At 45.1% G+C, this 24,452-nt stretch overlaps 1 protein-coding gene across 5 annotated transcripts in view; it reads left to right on the top strand.

Annotated features, from left to right (window-relative positions):
- Window positions 1-24,452, top strand: part of TSC1 (TSC complex subunit 1) — a 41,050-nt gene that overhangs the window by 5,390 nt on the left and 11,208 nt on the right. For 2 of the 5 annotated variants that reach the window (XM_083160933.1, XM_083160934.1), the window contains exons 2-15: window positions 5,597-5,790; window positions 6,553-6,656; window positions 7,477-7,629; window positions 8,110-8,254; window positions 15,505-15,659; window positions 16,648-16,721; window positions 17,503-17,669; window positions 18,981-19,087; window positions 19,968-20,097; window positions 21,047-21,159; window positions 21,238-21,298; window positions 21,815-21,907; window positions 22,109-22,123; window positions 23,787-24,339. In XM_083160933.1, the coding sequence (XP_083017059.1) occupies window positions 5,679-5,790; window positions 6,553-6,656; window positions 7,477-7,629; window positions 8,110-8,254; window positions 15,505-15,659; window positions 16,648-16,721; window positions 17,503-17,669; window positions 18,981-19,087; window positions 19,968-20,097; window positions 21,047-21,159; window positions 21,238-21,298; window positions 21,815-21,907; window positions 22,109-22,123; window positions 23,787-24,339 (1,982 nt within the window). In that variant the 5' untranslated portion in view covers window positions 5,597-5,678. The remainder of the gene's footprint in view (window positions 1-5,596; window positions 5,791-6,552; window positions 6,657-7,476; window positions 7,630-8,109; window positions 8,255-15,504; window positions 15,660-16,647; window positions 16,722-17,502; window positions 17,670-18,980; window positions 19,088-19,967; window positions 20,098-21,046; window positions 21,160-21,237; window positions 21,299-21,814; window positions 21,908-22,108; window positions 22,124-23,786; window positions 24,340-24,452) is intronic. The other 3 variants (XM_083160935.1, XM_083160937.1, XM_083160936.1) reach the window with 3 other exon arrangements.

The following is a 24,452-nucleotide window of genomic DNA, read 5'->3' as shown; positions in this document are numbered from 1 at the left end:
TATATAATTAACTATATAGTTATCCTGCATATTGTTAAAGATAATCAACTAATGTGCACCCAGATTTATCCGGGTGTGGGATGAGGGTCCAACAGTCAGAATTCCACCAGTCATAAGACCAACGGCATTATCCTGACTGCCGGTAAGTCTGGATACAAAAACAACCCCTGCCCAGTTACCTGGAAATCTGACCCTGGTAGCTATCATTGTCGAATCCGTGAAGGTCCAAGGGTAGTCCCTGGTGTAAACTGGTGACGTGGGTCATCCTTAAAGCTTAGAGGGATTACTCCCCAGTGCTTGGAGATTGTCAACTGCCAGCTCCAGCAGAGGGAAGATCCACCACTGACCCGGATACAGCTTTTTTAGATTAAAATGCTGGGTCCCACCTGGGATGTTGTACTTGGTCCAACTTGGGTGTGATCCAATTCAGTCTGATGACAGGACCGGCTTACTGCTGGGTCAGTGATGTCACCACATACAGGTGCAGCCCCTGCACTTGGAGATGAGAGAATCTGTTATTGCTGGCTCTTTCAGGTGTCATTGTCCCGTCTTACCCATTTACACTGCACTGCGACCCAGGTTGTGTCTGTGACCAACAATGCAGGGTTCCTGGGTCACTAGTCCCGATTTAACCTTGTTCCACTGTGCCACTCCCGAGTCATGGCAACAAGCTGTGTTTTAGCAACCGTGGAAAAGGGGTATCACCCAGGACAGACCTAGGTTATTGGTCAAAAAGGTGTTTGGATGGCAGACCCAGCCTACAATTCATTATCTTTCCAAGGTCATTATATTAAGGCCAACTCCAGATGGGGGCGGGATCAGGCATTTTATGGGCGTCACCATGTAAATATTCGCTGGTGCGGCGCTCCCCTGCTCGCTATGCAGCCTAGCGAACAGGACTGAGCCAGACCTTAAGTATTTAGCAAAGTTTATCGAAGTTTTAGTATATAGTTTCGTTATTTTCAAATATCATCTATATATGTCTAGTGTCCGTTTGTGTGTCTCCGAAACACTGCCATCTACTGGCAGCAAGTGAAACTACCTCTTTCTCTCACACATGCACACAAACAGAGGGGATCACAAGGTAGCAGACTAGCTTTCGAAGCACTTGCTCTGAGCGTGCTCACTAGTTGATGATAATATATACACTCGGTGTGTACTTGGTTGGGTGTATTTTGTGTTATGTGTGTAAGATGTTGTGGCTGTATAAGAACTGGGGTGCAGGTAAATACGTGGCAGACAGTTCTGCTGAATCGCCAACCTTTCTCATTTATCTGCTAGGACAGTATGCACGAGGGTAACCTGATATGGAGACTCTCGCGGTCTAGGAAATGGTCTGTTCCTCTGTGTTAAAATCGCATGCTTCCAGGAAAACTGTAAATAGCTCATAGAAGTATGTTGGGGTAGTCCATTAATAGCACGCCATTGCATATGTTTGCCTCATGCATTGATAATCAGACCGTGAGTAGTGTCAGACTCTTGTTACTCGGTGCACTAATTGTGCAAATAATGTTATTGGTAGGTGTTCTTCTTACGATTGCCATTAGTTATGGTTTGCTGTTGTCAGGGGACGATCTTGATACCACACGCTGATTTACTATAATAGTAAGACATTGTTCTATATTTACTATGGCTGCTGAAGAAGTGATTGTGAGTGGTAACTTACACGTATTCATAGCCTAGATTCTCACCCGCTAGCAATAAATCTATAGGGTGCGAGATGGACATGTGTTCTTCCATCAGCATGGGAAGTGTGGGCAGTAATTACATGGCCATACAGCTACTAACACCTGGGCCACCATAATGTCTCAGACCTTCAGTTGTGAATATGCTGCAATATAAAGGACCCTGTTTGTCTCCATATAAGTATAAAGACTGTACCTATGTTGTCTGTTTTGAGGCTCAGCTTATATAGTCCTATGTTATACAGATTTCTAATCCAGAAGAAGCTCCTACTTTAACTTAAATAATATTGTAAATTGTCTGCAGGAATGATTGACAGGTTCATTATTTGCGTCAGTTACTTGGTGACTTTTGGCCATTGCTTTGGCAGACCCCATCTGTTCACTATTGCATACTTTGTTTTTTGCCCATGCCAGTAGGTGCATGTGTTCTATATTGCAGCGACAATTCCACCTTTCCTCGCCGTCACGCTCCCCTACTAGGAATCCTGGAGAATGCAGTCAGGCTTGGTAGCACCGAGCAGGCCCCTTCTAGCAGAGTCAGCATGTTGGATTGGTCACATGCGGTAATGAGCAGCTATTAGCCTAGATTCTTCTTGTAGACTGATCCCATCTATTTATTAATCTGGCGTTTCACAGCATAAATACCAGGCAGGTGGAGACTGGCGACTGTACTGTACCTTGTGCCTGGGAACCACATAGACTTCTTTGTGGCCTTATGGGAAGTGTTATCCACAGATTCAGTGCTCTGGACTGTGTCGTCTTATTTCCGTAGCTTCAATTAGCTGGAGGGTTACAACGACTGTCTTATTAGTAATGTGTGTCTGAGGCTGTTATATGTATATGTTATTGTTTAGGTAAAGTCTATCCTTGCTTTTGGCACGATGAGAGTATATGTTTGTGTCCTCTGAATGGTGAAAGCTTAATTAACCCTTTAAATGACAGGTACATTTGTCAAAATAGGTGTGAAAATTGCCAACAAGCATTTTTACTCATCATAATGACCTGTTCTGTTACCTTCTATAGGAAACATTATCTTTTTTTTACATATTTTTGTGTTTGAATTTATATAACAAATGTGAGTGAAGCTGGCATTTGTATCCGATATTTTGCACATCTCTCTCAGATGTTGGCGCTCAAAGGATTATTTGTCACACAAAACCAGCAAGCGCAATTTTAGGCTGGGTGAAGGGGAATACGAATTTGTTGGTCTGTAATAAACAAAATTTCCAAGTTTACTCTGAGCACCGATTGCAGTTTCGACATAGGAGGTAATTCTGTTTCACTCGCAAAGGCAAATTCACTCTCAGATGGACAATACCATATGCACTGCAGGTGGGGCAGATGTAACATGTGCAGAGAGAGTTACATTTGGGTGGGGGCTGTACTTCAAAATGCTACCTATTTTGAAGTGGAAAAATAAAGCAGCCAGTATTTACCCTGCACAGAAACAAAATAACTCACCCAAATCTAACTGTCTCTGCACATGTTACATCTGCCCCACCTGCAGTGCACATGGTTTTGTCCATCTGAGAGTGAATTTGCCTTTGTGAGTGAACCAGAATAACCCCCCTAGTGTAGCAATATGTGTATCAAATCCAATATAAAATTCTCCTGACTTTTAATAAATATTTAGAGGGATTTTTTTTTTTTTTTTGCTGGTCTGAATTAATCTATATTCTGATCGCTTAGTTTACTTTTTTGGCGAGATCGTTATTGCGCCCGATAACTAATAGATTTTCAATCGATGGTGCAATGTATGCACTAGCGGTATTTACTATATATATTTATCAGGTGGGCTAACAAATGTACTTTCTAATGGTTAAGTCATACCCCTAAACATGGGCCCTTAACACTGCCTCCCCCAGTGGGCCCTTCATGCCCCAGCCTGACACTGGTTATATTCTTCTAAAGCTGGCCATATACTAGAGCGATTTAAATGCAATTTGTTCTCTTTTCCTTTCGGTTCTGGTGATCAATAGCGTCCAAGTTGCATGTGATTGACAGCAGGTTTGATGCGATGTGAGGTCCCGTGGACATCGCACCGGAGCCTGTGAGTCGCACCGGCTGCAGAATTGAGCCAGGCAGGTTTGGTTGGGATCGCATGAGAGATATCCTATGAAAAAGGGCCGCATATGATATATACCAGTGATTTCCGGCCGCTGGTGCACGGTTTGCTGAGCCTCGATTGGATACCCACTTCTGTATTAGTGTCATTTATGTTTAGAGATGTTTCACATTGGCTGTATACTGTATATCATCACCTTCCCAGACATTCACACATTGTTTAATTCAATTGTGTCATAAAGGCCCTTAGGAACCAAAGTGCACAGAATGGCGGTAGCCCAGGGATGCGATGTTGGTACATCGGGCAACTTCACATCCTCCATAGAAACCTATGGGGGAGGCGGCGGTGGTGCAGGAGGGATCACAGCAGGGATATGAGATTCCTCCTGCGGTTCCTCCTGATACATTCGGGGGGATACTTAATACTTGCAGCTAACCCCCGAAACTGCAGTTTTCGAGGATTCAGTCACAAATGTAGAATGATAAACGGGCCCCTTACTGTGATCTGTAGATGAAGGACATCCAGAATCTTCCTTCATTTATTTGGGGGTCGAGCATTTCACTATTGTCCCTCTAGCTCTTTTCTCTTTCCTGTTCACCTTTATGTCTTGTGCTTGTGAAATCCGTATATGTCCTATTCACCTACTGTGACAAAAGTGCTATATAAATAACATAAATATTATTTCTAAATGTATTTATACCCAGCCTGTGCATGTGCTTATATTAACCCCTTGGGTGGTATTGCCGGAAATTTTCCGGGCTCAGCTGCACTGCCGCAGCGGGCTGTCCTGGAAAATTTCTGGGCATACCACTAATGTGGAATAGATGCGCGCCAGTGGTGTCCAGGTGTGGACCACTGGCGCACCACCTCTAGAGCCCCACGCGTCACACCCGCATCACTCACACTCCGGAGTTCGTAACGCCAGAGCTCCCTTGCCGCTTTGCCAGCCACCATTCACTTTACAGCAGGGATGTAGGCGGCAGGCTCGGGGGGACTCGGGAGCGCTCAGGAGTTCAGGTGCCCGAGTCCTCCCGTGCCGCTGTGAACATCCTGAGCCTGCTGGAACGAAGGTGTGTGTGTGTGTGTGTGGGGGGGGGGTGTCCTACGATCTGTGGTGGGTTTTGCTGGGGCAGGTTTGTCCTGCCCCAGCAAATCCCACCACTCATAAGCCATGTCTATGAAGGTCTGTGGAGTGACTGCCAATGGCAGCCTGTATGGGACTAATTGGGAGTTCTTTACAGGTATAACTACAGTATATGACAGTGATGGCTAACCTTGACACTCCAGCTGTTGTTGAACTACACATCCCAATATGCCCTGCATCAGTTTTACTATTTGGCCATGCTGGGATGTGTAGTTCAACAACAGCTGGTGTGCCAAGGATAGCCATCACTGATATATGAGCTAAATTGGTAACTGGGGTTTTACATTTTTAGAAGCCTTAAGATCTGATGAGCAAGACCGGATGGATAAGCTGCAGGACACTGACCTCGTTACTAGTGACCGTTGTGTTCTGGGTGCCAGATGGCCTCCCGATCCCAACTTACCGGGGCTGCTGTTCCTTGTAGTGTCCATGACTCCATAGAAGGACAATAGAACTTGTGGCAAGCAAGGTCTTAGTATCGCTCGCCCCCCTGTCGGAGTCCCGAGGGTCGGGATTCCGATGTCAGTCTGATGACAATTGGGAGGTCATACACACCCGCAGATGTTTGCTGGAGGAAATCAAATGCCTTCTACTAAAGAAACCACCAGTTTTTGTTCTCGAATACTGATTAATATTGATTTGAGGACACTTGTGTATGGTATGGTAATGACTTACTTTTCTGTGTGCTGTTTCCCCCTACAGTCGGAGGAGGCGCAGATGAGGACCCTGCTGTGATTGTAAGCCTCCGTAGTCCTGGTACCAGCACCGTCACCTATACTGGAGCATGGCCCACCCAATGAATGTGTTGGAGCATCTATACATGCTGGAGTCCACTGACCTGCAACACCTGGATGAGATCCACAGACTGATAAGAGACCACCTACACACAGGTACAGGTATGCACTAGGATCGGTCTTTGGTAGATGTTTCCTGCAGTGGAGCCGGCTGTCGGCCGAACATTTGGGTCACTTCTCTCAAATAATTTTAGCCTGTAATTATTATGTTCTAGCAAAGGCATTGCCGACCTCTGTCCTCAAGGCACAGGATGCTCTAGTGATGGCCAGACTAGAGAACAGGTGACTTCATCAGTACAGTTAGTTTGATTTCACTGTATGTGCTGGAGCCAGGATATCGCTACATTCTGCACTGTTAGTGCGCCGTGAGGACAGAGGTTGGGGATGCCAGCTCTAGCACAATAAATGTAGTAATATGGGGTAGGTGTATGAACCAGTGATAAGGGAGAAGTGAGCCATGGCAACCAATCACCTGCTCTGTATCATTTAATATTGTGCAAATGACAGATGTTACTTCCGTGCTGATTGGTTGTCATGGGCCACTTCTCCTCTGGCTCCCTTATCACTGCTTCATACATCTGCTCCTTTTATTACTTAGGAAATTAATTACTATCTAAAAACACTTACAGGATAGCAACGTGGCCCTTGTATTCCCAGCTCACTGGCTGACCCCGTTTGCAGAGGACCTGTATAAATGTCAGTCTCTTCTTACGGTCCTGTGTGTGTGTCTGCAACGTAGGGTGACTGGCAGGGGGATCCTACTATGGCCTCTATGTAGCAAAAATCTGTAGTTTTAATTTTTGTGGAATAAACAGACATTGCCCTTCTGCAGACTTAATGGTTTTGTGTCTTGCTCAATCATAGACCGCTCTAATGTCCTTGTAAATAACCTGGTGGATCATTACCTGGAAACGAATTCTGAACAAGCAATGCTCGTCCTCTCTATGGTACCAGAGCCTCATGACAAGGTAAACCGCGAATCACTTCTCTATGACTCCCATCTTTCCTATTGCAGCTCCTGTCTTCATGTCAGTGCAGGTGTGTCTAATACTACTTTTAGACTAACAAATATATCCTGGGTTATTTCCCATGAATGCGTTGTTAAGTCTGAAAGGGTCTCAGTTAGGTCACACCCATTTGGACATGGTACAAAATCCTATTTGCAGCCTAGATTTTCTGGTCTTGAAGGGGTATAAATGTCACGCCGTGTACACACGGAACTCAGCCCTGGCAATTTCGTCTGACCCCTGTGTCTATCAAGATGTAGTTATGGCGTCAGAGCGATGGCTGATTACATCCTGCCACCCCCAGGAGCCGCGGCCAAATGCACAGTGTAGTAAGCATGTTCTAGCCTGCACTGACTATTTGGCCGGGTGATGGCGACGCTGCGGGGCCACTCGTCATTATCGCCCGTTGTGCACACAAGGGGCGATTCAGGCAAATCTACTACGTATTTTTGATGTAGTCAGAATCACTGAGAAGATTTGCCCCGTGTGTACACTCCTTTTAATTGCATTCACCACTGTGGGTGGATTGCAAAATTACAGTTTTCTCCCACCCCCAGACAACTGGCACCTAATCTGTGTTGAATTACATGGTCTGATAAAGGTAATTTTACATCACACCTACTGATGGGGGGAAAATTGGAATTTTTGTTTTAAGGCTGTGTTAATGCAATCTTTGGTATCCATCCCCCCCCCCCAGATGTAATGCCTGATGTTTGTAGTTCTCAAATGTGTAAATCCTGCAAAAAAAACCCATGTTTAAACACAAGCTTCTCTGTGACAGCACCTATTGGACAAGATCAATGAGTACCTAGGTAAAGCGGCTACCCGCCTAACAACCTTGATGCTACTGGGCCATGTAATTCGTCGCCAGCCATCTTGGAAGCACAAGTTGTCGCAAGCACCCGTCCTCCAGTCCCTCTTAAAGTGTCTTAAGGTACATTTTTCATATAGTGCTATGTTTGTTTAAAAAAGCCTACTGGGGGTGGGATATGGATATGTACACCCCTACTTGGATGGTGGGGGAGGGGTGAGATGTGGATGTGTTATATAGTACATTCTATTAAATGATAACTTGAGTCTGATTGTCCTCTTTAGAATATTTGATACCTCTGAGTGTCAGACTGGAGGTTTAGATTACTGCAGCGTTCTGACCAGATACCGCCTGGCTGTAAAACTGCCGCATTCTACAGTGTCCCCATGTATCCGATCCCAGTCACACATCTAACTGCTTTAGCCCACATAGAACCTACATTGAACGTTCAGCTTTTCGCACCAGTGGCTCCTAAATATGAAGCAATAAAATCCTTTCACTGATTATATTTCTATACCTGCTGAGTACGCACAAGGATCCAACATTTATGCGGCTGACCATTATACAGAGTCCCCTGTGTAAGCTGTTTATTGTGCATTACAGACAGACACAGATGTCATCGTTCTCACCACTGGCGTCCTAGTGTTAATTACCATGCTGCCAATGATCCCACAGTCCGGGAAACAGTATCTGCACGAGTTCTTCGACATATTTGGCCGCCTGTCAGCCTGGTGCTTGAAGAACCCAGGTGAGGCTTCAGCTTTTCTATCTCCATTTTTGTAATGCTTTTCCTTGTAGTGGAATCTGGACAGTAATCAAGGTGTCTGAGCTACATTCATGGTTCTCCCTGTGGGATATTACGCTTTACAAACCTCTATAAGCATTGTGTATGTTCTGCATGTTTGTGAGGACGTTTCCCAGGAATAATATTCTGTCTGCACTTCGCAGCTTCCTAAGGCTCCTATTGGTACTGAGGAGACCATGTCGGCACTGCTGTAGTATGTTGACGTTCCTGAAACCACACTATATGGAGCGGGCAGACGGTTTTCTTTTCTCTTTTTTTGTTTCTCCATCTTTATTTAGGCACGAGAACATATACAATGATTAACACAATGGTAGAGCAGTTGTAGAAGAACAATAGTTATGTACTTATACATGTTTGATGAAGTCCCGCTAAACATCCCTTGTTGGCAGCTCACGTCATTGCATCACAATGCGACTAGGATGCACGAGGAGACGTTATCTGAGATGCGATACCTGTATATCCGTGTGTGGCTGAGTCTCTGAATCTTTATACAAAGGTTTTGTTGTCCTCTGTATATTGGGCCTAATTCAGACCTGATTGCAGTGCACCTTTTTCCTTAAATGGATGAAACCATGCTGCACTGTAGGTGGGGCAGATGTAACATGTGCAGAGAGAGTTACATTTGGGTGATCTAAATCTCTCTGCACATGTTACTTCTGCCTCACCTGCACTGCAGCATGGTTTTGTCCATTGGAGATAAAAGGTGCTTTGCGATCAGGTCTGAATTAGGCCCATCAGCCTACGGACCTTGTGCATCCTAGTTGCATTGTGCTGTGACCTAAGATGCGTTATTAGAGTTGCATGAGACCTGGGGGAACACTGACGCCAGGCATTTCCCTACATGGCGTATTGAGGCTAGATGAGTGTGGATGCAGCAAATGTCAAATGCTCCCAATATATATAAAGATGAAGTGACGAGCCAGGACACACACAGAGGAGGAGTAGGAGGGGGTGAAGAGAGGGGTGGGACAGAGATACTTGACTGGAAACAGGTAACAGAGATAAGTGATAGACCACGACGTGTCAAGTCATGCTATAAAACACATACGATCTGCTTTCAACCATCACAACTGATCATACATGCAGCACATATGATCAGTGAAGCGACCCACGGGACCACGCATCACACTGATATACCTCACAGTGTACACAATCGATCGCATGACCCAGCGAAATCATGTATTCGGGCCGGAGATCGTTCTCATGTATAGCCAGCTTAAGGAAGCCCAGAACAAGGTGTCCGATTGTACCCATGAGCCCACGGAGTCGTTCTACTTAAGCCTCCGAAACCTCTCAGCCCAGTACATGAAGAGATCATCCTTGCTGCTATAGAATCCAGCCTAGTGAACCAGTCCATAATAGCAGGTCCCTGGTTTAATGGTGTGAGGCTACAGATTTCAATTTATTCTTTGACCAGTATCCTACAAAATATATGAAAACATTACTTATTGATAGTTATTTCATTGAATGTGTTGAAGTCCCAATAGCTTAACAATTATCGTATTTTAAGTTCACGTGTTCTTTGCAAAATTGGTCACACCGGGCCTGATTTAAAACATTGGGTGCAAGCGCTTATAGTTACCGCTGGGGATGCAGATGAGAATTGCATGGATCTCTGTGGATTGTCCTTCCTGGGGAGGGCGGCTTTAGTGTCTGGGGCATGCTGTGCACAAAAGGCTCGGTTCCACTGGTACTAGCCGATATGTATCATAGGTTGCTCTACTATCCGACGGGTTGGCCAACGTCTTCTCAATGGTACAACTATTTGCATGCCATGGCGGATAAGAGCAGCGGCCTGCAGTTGTCTCAGTAGGCAGCCCAACATCAGAATGTATTTAGCGGAAGATGGTTTGCGTTTCCTCCTGCGACTACAGAACCTTGTGTTTGGTGGGGATGGTGCTATAAGCCGCAGTAATAACTGTACTAGAAGATGCACAGTGACAGCGACTACAGAACCTTGTGTTTGGTGGGGATGGTGCTATAAGCAGCAGTAATAACTGTACTAGAAGATGCACAGTGACAGCGACTACAGAACCTTGTGTTTGGTGGGGGTGGTGCTATAAGCCGCAGTAATAACTGTACTAGAAGATGCACAGTGACAGCGACTACAGAACCTTGTGTTTGGTGGGGGTGGTGCTATAAGCAGCAGTAGTAACTGTACTGGAATATGCACAGTGACAGCGACTACAGAACCTTGTGCTTGGTGGGGATGGTGCTATAAGCCGCAGTAATAACTGTACTAGAAGATGCACAGTGACAGCGACTACAGAACCTTGTGTTTGGTGGGGGTGGTGCTATAAGCAGCAGTAGTAACTGTACTGGAATATGCACAGTGACAGCGACTACAGAACCTTGTGCTTGGTGGGGATGGTGCTATAAGCCGCAGTAATAACTGTACTAGAAGATGCACAGTGACAGCGACTACAGAACCTTGTGTTTGGTGGGGATGGTGCTATAAGCAGCAGTAATAACTGTACTAGAAGATGCACAGTGACAGCGACTACAGAACCTTGTGTTTGGTGGGGATGGTGCTATAAGCCGCAGTAGTAACTGTACTAGAAGATGCACAGTGACAGCGACTACAGAACCTTGTGTTTGGTGGGGATGGTGCTATAAGCAGCAGTAATAACTGTACTAGAAGATGCACAGTGACAGCGACTACAGAACCTTGTGTTTGGTGGGGATGGTGCTATAAGCAGCAGTAATAACTGTACTAGAAGATGCACAGTGACAGCGACTACAGAACCTTGTGTTTGGTGGGGGTGGTGCTATAAGCAGCAGTAATAACTGTACTAGAAGATGCACAGTGACAGCGACTACAGAACCTTGTGTTTGGTGGGGATGGTGCTATAAGCAGCAGTAATAACTGTACTAGAAGATGCACAGTGACAGCGACTACAGAACCTTGTGTTTGGTGGGGATGGTGCTATAAGCAGCAGTAATAACTGTACTAGAAGATGCACAGTGACAGCGACTACAGAACCTTGTGTTTGGTGGGGATGGTGCTATAAGCCGCAGTAATAACTGTACTGGAAGATGCACAGTGACAGCGACTACAGAACCTTGTGTTTGGTGGGGATGGTGCTATAAGCAGCAGTAATAACTGTACTGGAAGATGCACAGTGACAGCGACTACAGAACCTTGTGTTTGGTGGGGATGGTGCTATAAGCCGCAGTAATAACTGTACTAGAAGATGCACAGTGACAGCGACTACAGAACCGTGTGTTTGGTGGGGATGGTGCTATAAGCCGCAGTAATAACTGTACTAGAAGATGCACAGTGACAGCGACTACAGAACCTTGTGTTTGGTGGGGATGGTGCTATAAGCAGCAGTAATAACTGTACTAGAAGATGCACAATGACAGCGACTACAGAACCTTGTGTTTGGTGGGGATGGTGCTATAAGCAGCAGTAATAACTGTACTAGAAGATGCACAGTGACAGCGACTACAGAACCTTGTGTTTGGTGGGGATGGTGCTATAAGCAGCAGTAATAACTGTACTAGAAGATGCACAGTGACAGCGACTACAGAACCTTGTGTTTGGTGGGGATGGTGCTATAAGCAGCAGTAATAACTGTACTAGAAGATGCACAGTGACAGCGACTACAGAACCTTGTGTTTGGTGGGGATGGTGCTATAAGCAGCAGTAATAACTGTACTAGAAGATGCACAGTGACAGCGACTACAGAACCTTGTGTTTGGTGGGGATGGTGCTATAAGCAGCAGTAATAACTGTACTAGAAGATGCACAGTGACAGCGACTACAGAACCTTGTGTTTGGTGGGGATGGTGCTATAAGCAGCAGTAATAACTGTACTGGAATATGCACAGTGACAGCGACTACAGAACCTTGTGCTTGGTGGGGATGGTGCTATAAGCCGCAGTAATAACTGTACTAGAAGATGCACAGTGACAGCGACTACAGAACCTTGTGTTTGGTGGGGATGGTGCTATAAGCAGCAGTAATAACTGTACTAGAAGATGCACAGTGACAGCGACTACAGAACCTTGTGTTTGGTGGGGATGGTGCTATAAGCAGCAGTAATAACTGTACTAGAAGATGCACAGTGACAGCGACTACAGAACCTTGTGTTTGGTGGGGATGGTGCTATAAGCCGCAGTAATAACTGTACTGGAAGATGCACAGTGACAGCGACTACAGAACCTTGTGTTTGGTGGGGATGGTGCTATAAGCAGCAGTAATAACTGTACTAGAAGATGCACAGTGACAGCGACTACAGAACCTTGTGTTTGGTGGGGATGGTGCTATAAGCCGCAGTAGTAACTGTACTAGAAGATGCACAGTGACAGCGACTACAGAACCTTGTGTTTGGTGGGGATGGTGCTATAAGCAGCAGTAATAACTGTACTAGAAGATGCACAGTGACAGCGACTACAGAACCTTGTGTTTGGTGGGGATGGTGCTATAAGCAGCAGTAATAACTGTACTAGAAGATGCACAGTGACAGCGACTACAGAACCTTGTGCTTGGTGGGGATGGTGCTATAAGCAGCAGTAATAACTGTACTAGAAGATGCACAGTGACAGCGACTACAGAACCTTGTGTTTGGTGGGGATGGTGCTATAAGCCGCAGTAGTAACTGTACTAGAAGATGCACAGTGACAGCGACTACAGAACCTTGTGTTTGGTGGGGATGGTGCTATAAGCCGCAGTAATAACTGTACTAGAAGATGCACAGTGACAGCGACTACAGAACCTTGTGTTTGGTGGGGATGGTGCTATAAGCCGCAGTAGTAACTGTACTAGAAGATGCACAGTGGCAGCGACTACAGAACCTTGTGTTTGGTGGGGATGGTGCTATAAGCAGCAGTAATAACTGTACTAGAAGATGCACAGTGACAGCGACTACAGAACCTTGTGTTTGGTGGGGATGGTGCTATAAGCCGCAGTAATAACTGTACTAGAAGATGCACAGTGACAGCGACTACAGAACCTTGTGTTTGGTGGGGATGGTGCTATAAGCAGCAGTAATAACTGTACTAGAAGATGCACAGTGACAGCGACTACAGAACCTTGTGTTTGGTGGGGATGGTGCTATAAGCAGCAGTAATAACTGTACTAGAAGATGCACAGTGACAGCGACTACAGAACCTTGTGTTTGGTGGGGATGGTGCTATAAGCAGCAGTAATAACTGTACTAGAAGATGCACAGTGACAGCGACTACAGAACCTTGTGTTTGGTGGGGATGGTGCTATAAGCAGCAGTAATAACTGTACTAGAAGATGCACAGTGACAGCGACTACAGAACCTTGTGCTTGGTGGGGATGGTGCTATAAGCAGCAGTAATAACTGTACTAGAAGATGCACAGTGACAGCGACTACAGAACCTTGTGCTTGGTGGGGATGGTGCTATAAGCAGCAGTAATAACTGTACTAGAAGATGCACAGTGACAGCGACTACATAACCTTGTGTTTGGTGTGGATGGTGCTATAAGCAGCAGTAATAACTGTACTAGAAGATGCACAGTGACAGCGACTACAGAACCTTGTGTTTGGTGGGGGTGGTGCTATAAGCCGCAGTAGTAACTGTACTAGAATATGCACAGTGACAGCGACTACAGAACCTTGTGTTTGGTGGGGATGGTGCTATAAGCCGCAGTAATAACTGTACTAGAAGATGCACAGTGACAGCGACTACAGAACCTTGTGTTTGGTGGGGATGGTGCTATAAGCAGCAGTAATAACTGTACTAGAAGATGCACAGTGACAGCGACTACAGAACCTTGTGCTTGGTGGGGATGGTGCTATAAGCAGCAGTAATAACTGTACTAGAAGATGCACAGTGACAGCGACTACAGAACCGTGTGTTTGGTGGGGATGGTGCTATAAGCAGCAGTAATAACTGTACTAGAAGATGCACAGTGACAGCGACTACAGAACCGTGTGTTTGGTGGGGATGGTGCTATAAGCAGCAGTAATAACTGTACTAGAAGATGCACAGTGACAGCGACTACAGAACCTTGTGCTTGGTGGGGATGGTGCTATAAGCAGCAGTAATAACTGTACTAGAAGATGCACAGTGACAGCGACTACAGAACCTTGTGCTTGGTGGGGATGGTGCTATAAGCAGCAGTAATAACTGTACTAGAAGATGCACAGTGACAGCGACTACAGAACCTTGTGTTTGGTGGGGATGGTGCTATAAGCAGCAGTAATAACTGTACTAGAAGATGCACAGTGACAGCGACTACAGAACCTTGTGTTTGGTGGGGATGGTGCTATAAGCAGCAGTAATAACTGTACTAGAAGATGCACAGTGACAGCGACTACAGAACCTTGTGCTTGGTGGGGATGGTGCTATAAGCAGCAGTAATAACTGTACTAGAAGATGCACAGTGACAGCGACTACAGAACCGTGTGTTTGGTGGGGATGGTGCTATAAGCAGCAGTAATAACTGTACTAGAAGATGCACAGTGACAGCGACTACAGAACCGTGTGTTTGGTGGGGATGGTGCTATAAGCAGCAGTAATAACTGTACTAGAAGATGCACAGTGACAGCGACTACAGAACCTTGTGCTTGGTGGGGATGGTGCTATAAGCAGCAGTAATAACTGTACTAGAAGATGCACAGTGACAGCGACTACAGAACCTTGTGTTTGGTGGGGATGGTGCTATAAGCAGCAGTAATAACTGTACTAGAAGATGCACAGTGACAGCGACTACAGAACCTTGTGTTTGGTGGGGGTGGTGCTATAAGCAGCAGTAATAACTGTACTAGAAGATGCACAGTGACAGCGACTACAGAACCTTGTGCTTGGTGGGGATGGTGCTATAAGCAGCAGTAATAACTGTACTGGAAGATGCACAGTGACTGCGACTACAGAACCTTGTGTTTGGTGGGGATGGTGCTATAAGCAGCAGTAATAACTGTACTAGAAGATGCACAGTGACAGCGACTACAGAACCTTGTGTTTGGTGGGGATGGTGCTATAAGCAGCAGTAATAACTGTACTAGAAGATGCACAGTGACAGCGAGCAGGTTATGAAGTGGTTATAAGCGGAGGTCTCGACTAGAGCCGCACATGCTATTTTTATCAGAGAGGCCTTGATACGGAACACCGTGTTCTGTTTAATGATGAGTTTCTACTACAGCTGTGCCCCCCCCCTTGGTATTTGAAGGGCTTGCATGTAGATTAATTGGCACATCTGTTTTTGCTTTTGGCAGGTCACGTAGCAGAGACTTGCCTCGTCCATCTCCATGCCAGTGTGTACGCCCTCTTCCATCGTCTCTATGGGATGTATCCATGTAACTTTGTTTCCTTCCTGCGCTCACATTACAGCATGAAGGAGAACCTGGAAACTTTTGAAGAGATCGTCAAGGTAAAATGGTGGAAAAGCAGAAGGCCGCCAGACCAGTCAAGGGATCTGCAAGATTGCTGTAACTTCCAGATCCCTCGACAGTGGGGATGTGCAATCAGGACAGCTGTGAGAGTCAAATCAGGACAGCTGTGAGAGTCAAATCAGGACAGCTGTGGGAGTCTCACAGCACCCAGCTCTACATTTACTGCGCTGCCTACTGCAGTCAGGCATAGCACACAGGCTGTCCTTTCAGCCGTATTCAAATACCCCATTTACACCCCACTTCAGACCCGGGTAATTGCCAGGTTGGTGACTTGTCGACCCAGATCGATGTGTGGTGTGAATGCACCCAAGCTTAAAACCTGGGTCGACCAACTTGCAATTTGACCCGGGTTTTAAGAAGGGTTAAACGCGAAAGGGCCAGTGCTGGGTTGGTCCCAGGATCGAGATCCCGGGTCCGAACCCGTATTGCGATGTGAAAGGCGTATTAGAGAGGGGGTTTCATGTGCGAGCCAGAGGGTACTGTAACTTCTCATGCACCCCGAACAGTAACTCATTTTTGTTATGAATAATTAAAGCCTCAGCATTTGGCCCTCTGTAATTATAAGAGGGGGATATACTACGCGATTCTTCAGGGTATTCTGCCAGTCACACTTAACGTTTGGCGTGACCCAAGATTTGTTTTAATTTAATATAATAAAGATGTAATTTAAAATGACTGTGGGAGATTTATCAAGCCTTGTAAAGGGTAGAGAAGTTGCCCCTAGCAACCAATCATTTTTGAGGGTAATTTTTTTTAATCAAGTGCATGCTAGCAAGAGTGGTTGCTATGGGCAACTTATCCACTCTTTATAGGGCTTGATACATCTCCCCCCTAAATCCAAAGGCATATTAATTAAATTAAAATGTTTTGGGAGGAAGCCTCTTCTTACGATGGAAGTTATTATTGCTGTCATTAAATCTGTTTTTTTTTTTTTCCCCTCCACTATTGCAACCTTTACCCTCCCAGCCAATGATGGAACATGTGCGAATCCATCCAGAGCTGGTTACTGGTTCTAAAGACCATGAACTGGACCCAAGCAGGTACGGATCTATTTGCTTTGTTCTTAGCTGGTGTGAAGCCGTGTGACTCACCAGCTATTTCCTATCCAGAATGGAATCTGGAATCAATCTGTGAATGGACACTTAGGATATCAGCAATAGAAAATCAGATGAAAATGGATAGAAACCAAGGGTGACACTTAATAGGATGAGAGATTCCGAAAGTGAGAGATTTGGTAAGAAATCTCCAGGTTTTTTAAAGCGGCAATCATTTACACTTCAACATCAAACTGGTTTTGCAGTGTAAATGATTGCCGCTTTAAAGAAAGTAGAGATTTCTTACCAAATCTCTCACTTTCTGAATCTCTCATCCTATTACATTTCACCCAAAGGGTTGTGGACCCCACCCCAATTCAAGTCATTTATAATAAACACCTTTTTTACTGTCATTTTACATCTAGAACCACAAAAATTTTTTACGTGTCTTTGTCAATAGAAGATGCTTCGCTACAATTAAAGATGTGTAAATTTTGACTTCTTGCTATGTTATTCTTTGTCCGTACATAGTGGTGCAGCGAACATAGAACATTGCATTTATTTTTACACGTGTTCAGTGTCTTTATGCACCCGCTGAACACTGATTATTTCTCCAGTAGTGAATTATCCACAGCGTCCAACAAGCCCAATCGTTTATGTAGGTAGCATTTACTATGATTCGTTGTCTGCTGACCTATGGAAAGTTGTGGATCACATGATCTAATTAGATTTATTATACCCTAAAGTGTCTAGTTTTCAGGTTCTGTCTGTCCTCTCTATGCTTTAGGTGGAAGAGGTTGGAAACTCATGACATCGTTGTCGAGTGTGCCAAAATCTCCCTCGACCCCAATGAAGCCTCCTATGAAGAAGGATACTCTCCCCTTTCTACCCGTCTCCGGCAAAGACAGCAGGACACGGCTCCTAGCCCTTTTTCTGAAATCTGTAGCAATTATGGTATGTAGTTGGCAAGTCTTATAGACTGGGATGAAGAGAATTCTGGTAACACTAGACATACGGCAGTATTCAATGAGGCTGATTCGCCATGTTTTATGGTGATTTTGTGCTATTTTCATGCTGTACGGCGATTTTTTTTTTGACTAAAACGGTGAATCACCCTATTCAATGACCAGATGGCGAATAAATTTCAAGGTTTTTATCGCCATGATTCACCGAGTAGCAATCGCTATCTTTTTATGGTGAAGTGGAATGTGAACTTTTAAAATAAAGTGTTTTGTTTTTTACATTTGGTGTAAAAAAATCAGGAATTTTATTCTGAGGAGGGGCATGCTATTTTTATTCATGTGCTGTAAGCACATGAATATATATTTAATAAAAAAAAAAATAAAAATATATATATATATATATATATATATATATATATATATATATATATATATATATGTATATATATGTATATATATATATATATATATATATATATATATATATATATATATATATATATATATATATATATTTTGTTTTACACAGAGCAGCCAGCAGGGGGCCGGGAGCCGAGCCGCTCATTAGATATTCATATATTCACTGCACCCGATCATTACATATGCACGATCGGGTGTAGTGAATACCTGGTCCCCTGTTGGCTATCCCGGGGTGCTGCCTGGCTCCCGGGGAGCCCACCTCCCCCCCACAAACGTTCTGGGGCAGGCAGGGAGACTTTCATCTCCCTGCCTGCCGCCGTCCTTAGGCTCCCTGTTGCATCGCCGCAGGAGTTAAAATTCGCCAGTCAGGGGCAGTGAGCCCCTGACTCGTTGAATACTGGAGCCGGCGAGGCTCCGGAACGCGGCGGGCAGTGGCGAATGTGCAGCGAATCCATAAACAGGATTCGCTGCACATCGTCAAAATTTTCATTGAATACTGCCCATAGTGTGTACCCAGAGACATTGTGGGCAATGGGACCCAGCATTGGCAACGCCAGTACACACTTGCTGGTGGTGGCAGTGACACGGTGACGGACATGCTGCATTTGGCAGCATGGCCCTTACTAGCAATGTCACTGACAACGTGCGGGAGCGGGCATCATTAGTGACATAGCGAGAACACACTAGATGATGTGCCCGTTATGTCGGTCCGATTCGCCAGATCGGATGACCTATCGCCTAGTGTGTACCCAGCTGTACTATGTCTACTGCTGATGCTCGATCGTGGCAGAAGTACGGGTACCCGGAGCTTACAAAGGATTGCCTATATCTATAAATCAAGATTTGAACTTTTTCTATTTCTAACTTCACTCTTCTCATTTAGGAAGCAACTCCTCCACTCCCTTTTCCACGCCTGGGCGGTGTACGCAGGGGCCTATTCTGCACTATATTGGTGTCCAGACGCTCTTTGTGCAGGCAGAGATACCACAGGTAAGCTGCTATTGGACATGGTGATGGGTGTAAAAGCAGGATTTGGATGAATTCATTCTCTCATAAAGGGGTGATCTCCTGAACAAATATCTGTGTGTTTTATACTTGTGTTTAAATTGTACCCCACATTATCTAATGGGCAGTATGGAGCTTCCACCTTATGCCCTTTATGTAATGTTGAGGAACCAGTGCTTATTATGGGGCCATGGTTCCAGCAGAACCACACTGGGGAGTCACTGTCCTCATTTACAGCTCTCCGTGTGTCTGAGGTTTGGACTATGGGAACTTCCCTTTTACACCCTCTAACATCAATATGACACCTGTCATTCAAAGATCCTTGTGCCTTCATGAAGTGTCCTTTTGAGAACCTACTTTGAGCTCCAAAACTTCACCAGGGGTGATATGTAATAGGGTGCGATTTTAGTCATGCTTTAAAATCGCACTAAATCGCATGCAAAAAAATAGCACTTTTTTTTTTTTACTCGCAAATGTAATAGTGTGCGATTTCACAAAAATATTTTAAGACTAAGTCTGAATTCGCATGCGATTTAGTGTGATTTTTAGTAATGATAATGTGCCGTTTTTTAGACATGAAAATGTAGGGCATTTATTTATAAAAAAAATACAGGTAGGAGCTGATTGGCCGGTGATAAAAACAGACACTTTATCACTTCACCGAGCTTAATAAATCTAACCCTGAGTTCAAAAAATATGGGGGACAAAAGGCGTATGGCATCGGCATTGTGACAGGTGTCGGGGTTCGGCCACCGGGCTGCTGGCATCCCATCTGTTGATCCCAGTTGTTCTCTTGTGCTGATCACCTTTTCTGTTGTGCGGAGCATTGGTGACATGTAATCGTTTTGCTTGTTTGAACGACTAGGAATCTATTTGGAGCCCTTCCACCATGTGTGGAATGACCACGCCGCCCAACTCACCGGTGAGTGCACAACCGCCGGACTCCTCCTCCCTGCCCGCTTCCCGACCTCCTAGCAAAGCTCTCGGCACCCCTGGTAAGTGTTGGTAAGAGAACGTCATCTGGCCTGCGTGGTTTACCCATCGGCAGTCTATTGTTCTTCGTACAATCCTTTATAGGAACATATAGTCTTTATCTATTATTATTATTTTGTTTTTTACTATCTAGTAATGATCAGCAGCATACTGCATTGTACATGTGTAGGCGCACTGCATTGTACATGTGTAGGCGCACTGGATATCTAATGCCTGGTTCACACTTGTATAGTGATGAGGGTGGATTGAATTGTTTTCCTGGGGATTGAGGAATTGCCTTCCAACCCCTCTGGCTTCTCTGATCTCAGCATTGTCCTGTAAAACCCCCCCAGCCCCCCAGTCATGGGCATCCTCAGTCCCGGGCATCCTCCCTGCACTTCCTTAGTCCCGGACCTCTAAGGACAGTGACATCAGAAGGTCCTTGACTTCAGTGACGCACAAGTAGCATGTGCAATAATGCTTTTCTGCAGTGTTATCAGTTTATTCCATGTACAGAATAGATTGTAAGCTTGCGAGCAGGGCCCTCATACCTTTGTCTGTAAATACCCACTTTGGTTTATCATCGTCTCCTATTGTGAAGCACAACGGAATATGCTGCGCTATATAAGAAACTGTTTATAAATACTACGTTATAAAGAGACTGGCTGTTGTCCTCAGGGTCGCCTGGGTGTGTGTGTGTCCCCGTCTGTTCCTCCATTTACCTGTGTTTGTCCCTCTCTGTCCTGCCTGCTGCTTCAGTTTCCCATCTCTCCACTTACTGTTCTGTCTTAGGGCGCTGGCGTGGGTGCACGCACCACGCGAATGCACAGGGGATGCGAATGGATGTGAATAACCCCCTTAATCTCCTGCCATATGTTGTCCCCTTGGTGCCTCCTTGTCGACTGCTCCTTTTGTTGACTGGTATTAGGTTGAGCACATTGTGTATAGTAAACCACTTGAACTATTTTCTAGGGAGTAAAGGAACTCCCAGGGGAACACCAGCAACCTCTCCTCCTCCAGTTCCCGTCTCTGAAGAACCCTTGCTCGCTGCACATATCCCATCCACCACGACACCCCCCAGAAAGGTAAGTGATATAAGAAGGGAGATGTTTGTTTCCTTTCCCCTCTGCCGCACGCTGCTGACATGCAACTTCCCCTAACAGAATGAATCGTCTAATCAGGAGAAGCTCAAGCAACCGCTCAGTGAGGGAGAAAAGGGCTCAGGTAAGTTTTCTCTACAGTGATTCCCGTACGTATGTTTGGTAGTTCACATTTTGGCCACTTGAGGGAGCTCAGATACCACAAAATATATTTTCCAGTTGCTAAAGTACATTGTTTAGTGATGTCTGATGCCATGAAGGGAGTAACACACATGCAAAATAATAGCTGTCATGTTACATGCAGCTGCTAACATACAACTGTAGCAAATACATACTCAGTCTGTTTGTCTGCTTTATTGCAAACCCCAATTCATAATATTGTACTGTGTAACCGTATGGCAGGATGTGTTACTATTGGTGTGTGCGTGTATTCGGTGTATCTGACATTGCACGTTTTCCCTTACATCTCTGAAGTGCACTGGGAAAACTTGGAAAGCCGGCGGGGGCGCGATGTTCCATTCCGGAATGGCTCTTTCTTTTTCATCACTTTGAATGAAGTTTTTCTATGTGTAAGACTTGAGCGCGCATAGGAATAGAAGGTTCTTTTTGCATTGATCACCTTCCTTTTCATCCCCCACAGATGACTCTCCCAAAATTGTGAAGACTGTGTCTCTGTGTGAGCTTCCTGCAGTCATAGGAGTGTTAGGTGCTGACCCCAATAGCTCGGAGGAAGGTAAGTGTGTAGTACATGCGTGTGCTGCAGGACGTTGGCTGTTCCGGCATCTCATGTAAATGCATTATTGCAGTGTGATAAATGTTCCTCCTTGGGGGTGGAATTCTGTAATATATAGTGTGCCATTAATGTACGGTTACTGCCCCATCCCTTACTTGTTTTTAAACAGTTTGCTGTGTTTTTAATTGTCTCCTCCTGTAGGAATAAAGAGTAAAGGTAGGCTGTGTGTCACTGTGGTGACTGATCACGGTGGGGGCTCAGGGGCCACGGAATTCTGCTTTTTTTTTTTTGATGGTTTGGAAATGAACATTCAGGATATGATAACTTAGATCACTTAGACCAGTGATTTTCAACCTTTTTACCTTGCGGCACACTAAATAAGATTTTAAATTGCCAAGGCACACCATGAGATCCCACAGGGCAATACACATTGGCTCCCTCAAAAAAACAAAAAAAACTATTGGCCCCCATATAAAAAAAAAAACTCTCACACTGGTCCCCACAGGTAACAAAAATAAAATACATTGGCTCTTTATGGTGAAGAGATCAGTAAATAACAGTTGAACTGGTGGTGGCTGTAAATTGGTTCGGGCATCTCTAGATCTGGAGGCACACTGAGAACAGCTCAAGGCACACTAGTGTACCACGGCACAGTGGTTGAAAAACACTGGATTAAGGTGTTCATGTAATCACTAGTTTTGTCTAGAGTTCAGACTATGCTCCTGCATCTAAAGGTTAATTCGAACGGTCAATATATATCGATGGGACATTAGCAAAATGTGTACATGCATATATATATATTGAATGGTGTTTCTCACAGATCTATCAAATTGGCTGTGCAACACACTGCCAATGCCCGATTATATCCAAAGATAGATCATTACATCGTGCTGTGTGTATGGGCAACACACTATGCATTGTGGTCATCAAACCTTCCCATTTCCATGCACAGAACGGATAGGAGTACATTTCTGCATACAGTGCTGATTTCATATACTACACATAAGTCCATTTTATGCGGAGCACCCTGCTCTGTACATGTGTGCAGTATATACGGAGCCATTTATTATATTTTTGGTAATTTTTTTCCCCCACCCTAACCAGTGCTGCTGATCGCTTGTAAAACATTAATCCAATAAAATGCTCATTTTCAAACTCTTTTGTTTTTGGTTCAGGGCTTCACAGGTTTGTTTCTGCACCCATATATTTATTGCATATGGTCATGTCTATAATATACATCGACTGCAGACTTTATTACAATTACTTTCTTCCCAAAGTAAAGAATACTGGTCATTATTTTATTTGACGTATTTTTACCTCCATGCTGGGAAAGGTCGTAGCGGGAAGACAGACCACAGTGATGGCGTTCTATTGGCCAGAGTTGCCCAAACTCCGCCGTTACAGTACAGGCTTTAAGGGTAGCCATGCTTGAACTTAAGTGACTTAATTAGTACCTCCAGTTAATTTGATTTAACCATCTGATCTCAAGCACGGATGTACTTAAATGTGGGACTGTAAAGGCCCATACTTACTAGCTGACCTGGCCACGGCTGATAGTATACGCACAAAGTGAACGATATCAGCCGCCGATATTGTTTAGTGACGTCATCAGGACCCGCAGAACATGATTGATGTCTACAACATGTTCAGTAGACAATCGTTGTTAACGACGGGTGGGAGCGCGCATTGTTAACGATATCGAGTGTACACCTTCTCTTACATAAAGCCCTTTCTGAATGTTATTGCTCGCTATATGTTCTAGTCTGTATGGGGGTTACATGGCGAAGTTTGGGAAACTCTGCTTTAGGTCATTTGCAGGCACTGTTTGCTCATCGCAATGTGAAGACGAGGGATTAAGGCCAGATTATTTGTTCTCCAGCTGCTATTTCGCAGGAGCTGTCGCAGATCGCGTCTGACCATGAGCACGCTGTGCGTCGCGGAGGCTTCGACTCGCCATTCTGTCCTCGGTGCGACAGTCAGCCCACTTCTCAGAAAAAGGTTTCCTCTTGTAACGTGTCCCAAAGTTTTGATACCCCCACCGCTGACCAGCTCCGCTTGAATGGGTCTCGGGACTCTTCTAAACAAGCATTCACCCCCATTGAGCCGCCCAATGGCAAGGAGAATGTCGACTCAGGGAAGCCACAGACTATTAACTCTTTGCCTAATGACCGAAACATCCTCACCCCGAGCCCCTGCAAAACTCAGGCCCACTGCAGATCCTGTTTCAACTCTGCCCCCTATGAGCACCTTTTCGAGCTGGCTTTGCCCAAAACAGCAAGCCTATTCATCTCCAAAAAGTCTGAGGAGCTGTACAAAAAATTCAAAGGGAGCTGCGAAGAAACGGAAGAAAGCAACACGTCCGTGTCTCCTGCAGAGGTGCTTGACCGGCTCATACAGCTAGGAGCTGATGCCCACACCAAAGAGCTGAACAAGTAAGGAGCGACCCCTGCTGGCCAGGATTAGTTTTACAGGGGGCATTGGTAGCGGGTTTGTTATGTACTAATATTCTGTGTCTGTTGTTGGTCTGCTCTCACAAATTACATTT

Source organism: Crinia signifera, chromosome 9 (assembly GCF_055691185.1).
Source record: "Crinia signifera chromosome 9, ASM5569118v1, whole genome shotgun sequence".
NCBI lineage: Eukaryota > Metazoa > Chordata > Amphibia > Anura > Myobatrachidae > Crinia > Crinia signifera.
The sequence above is the reverse complement of the archived record's forward strand: the minus strand, read 5'-3'. Positions and strand labels throughout refer to the sequence as shown.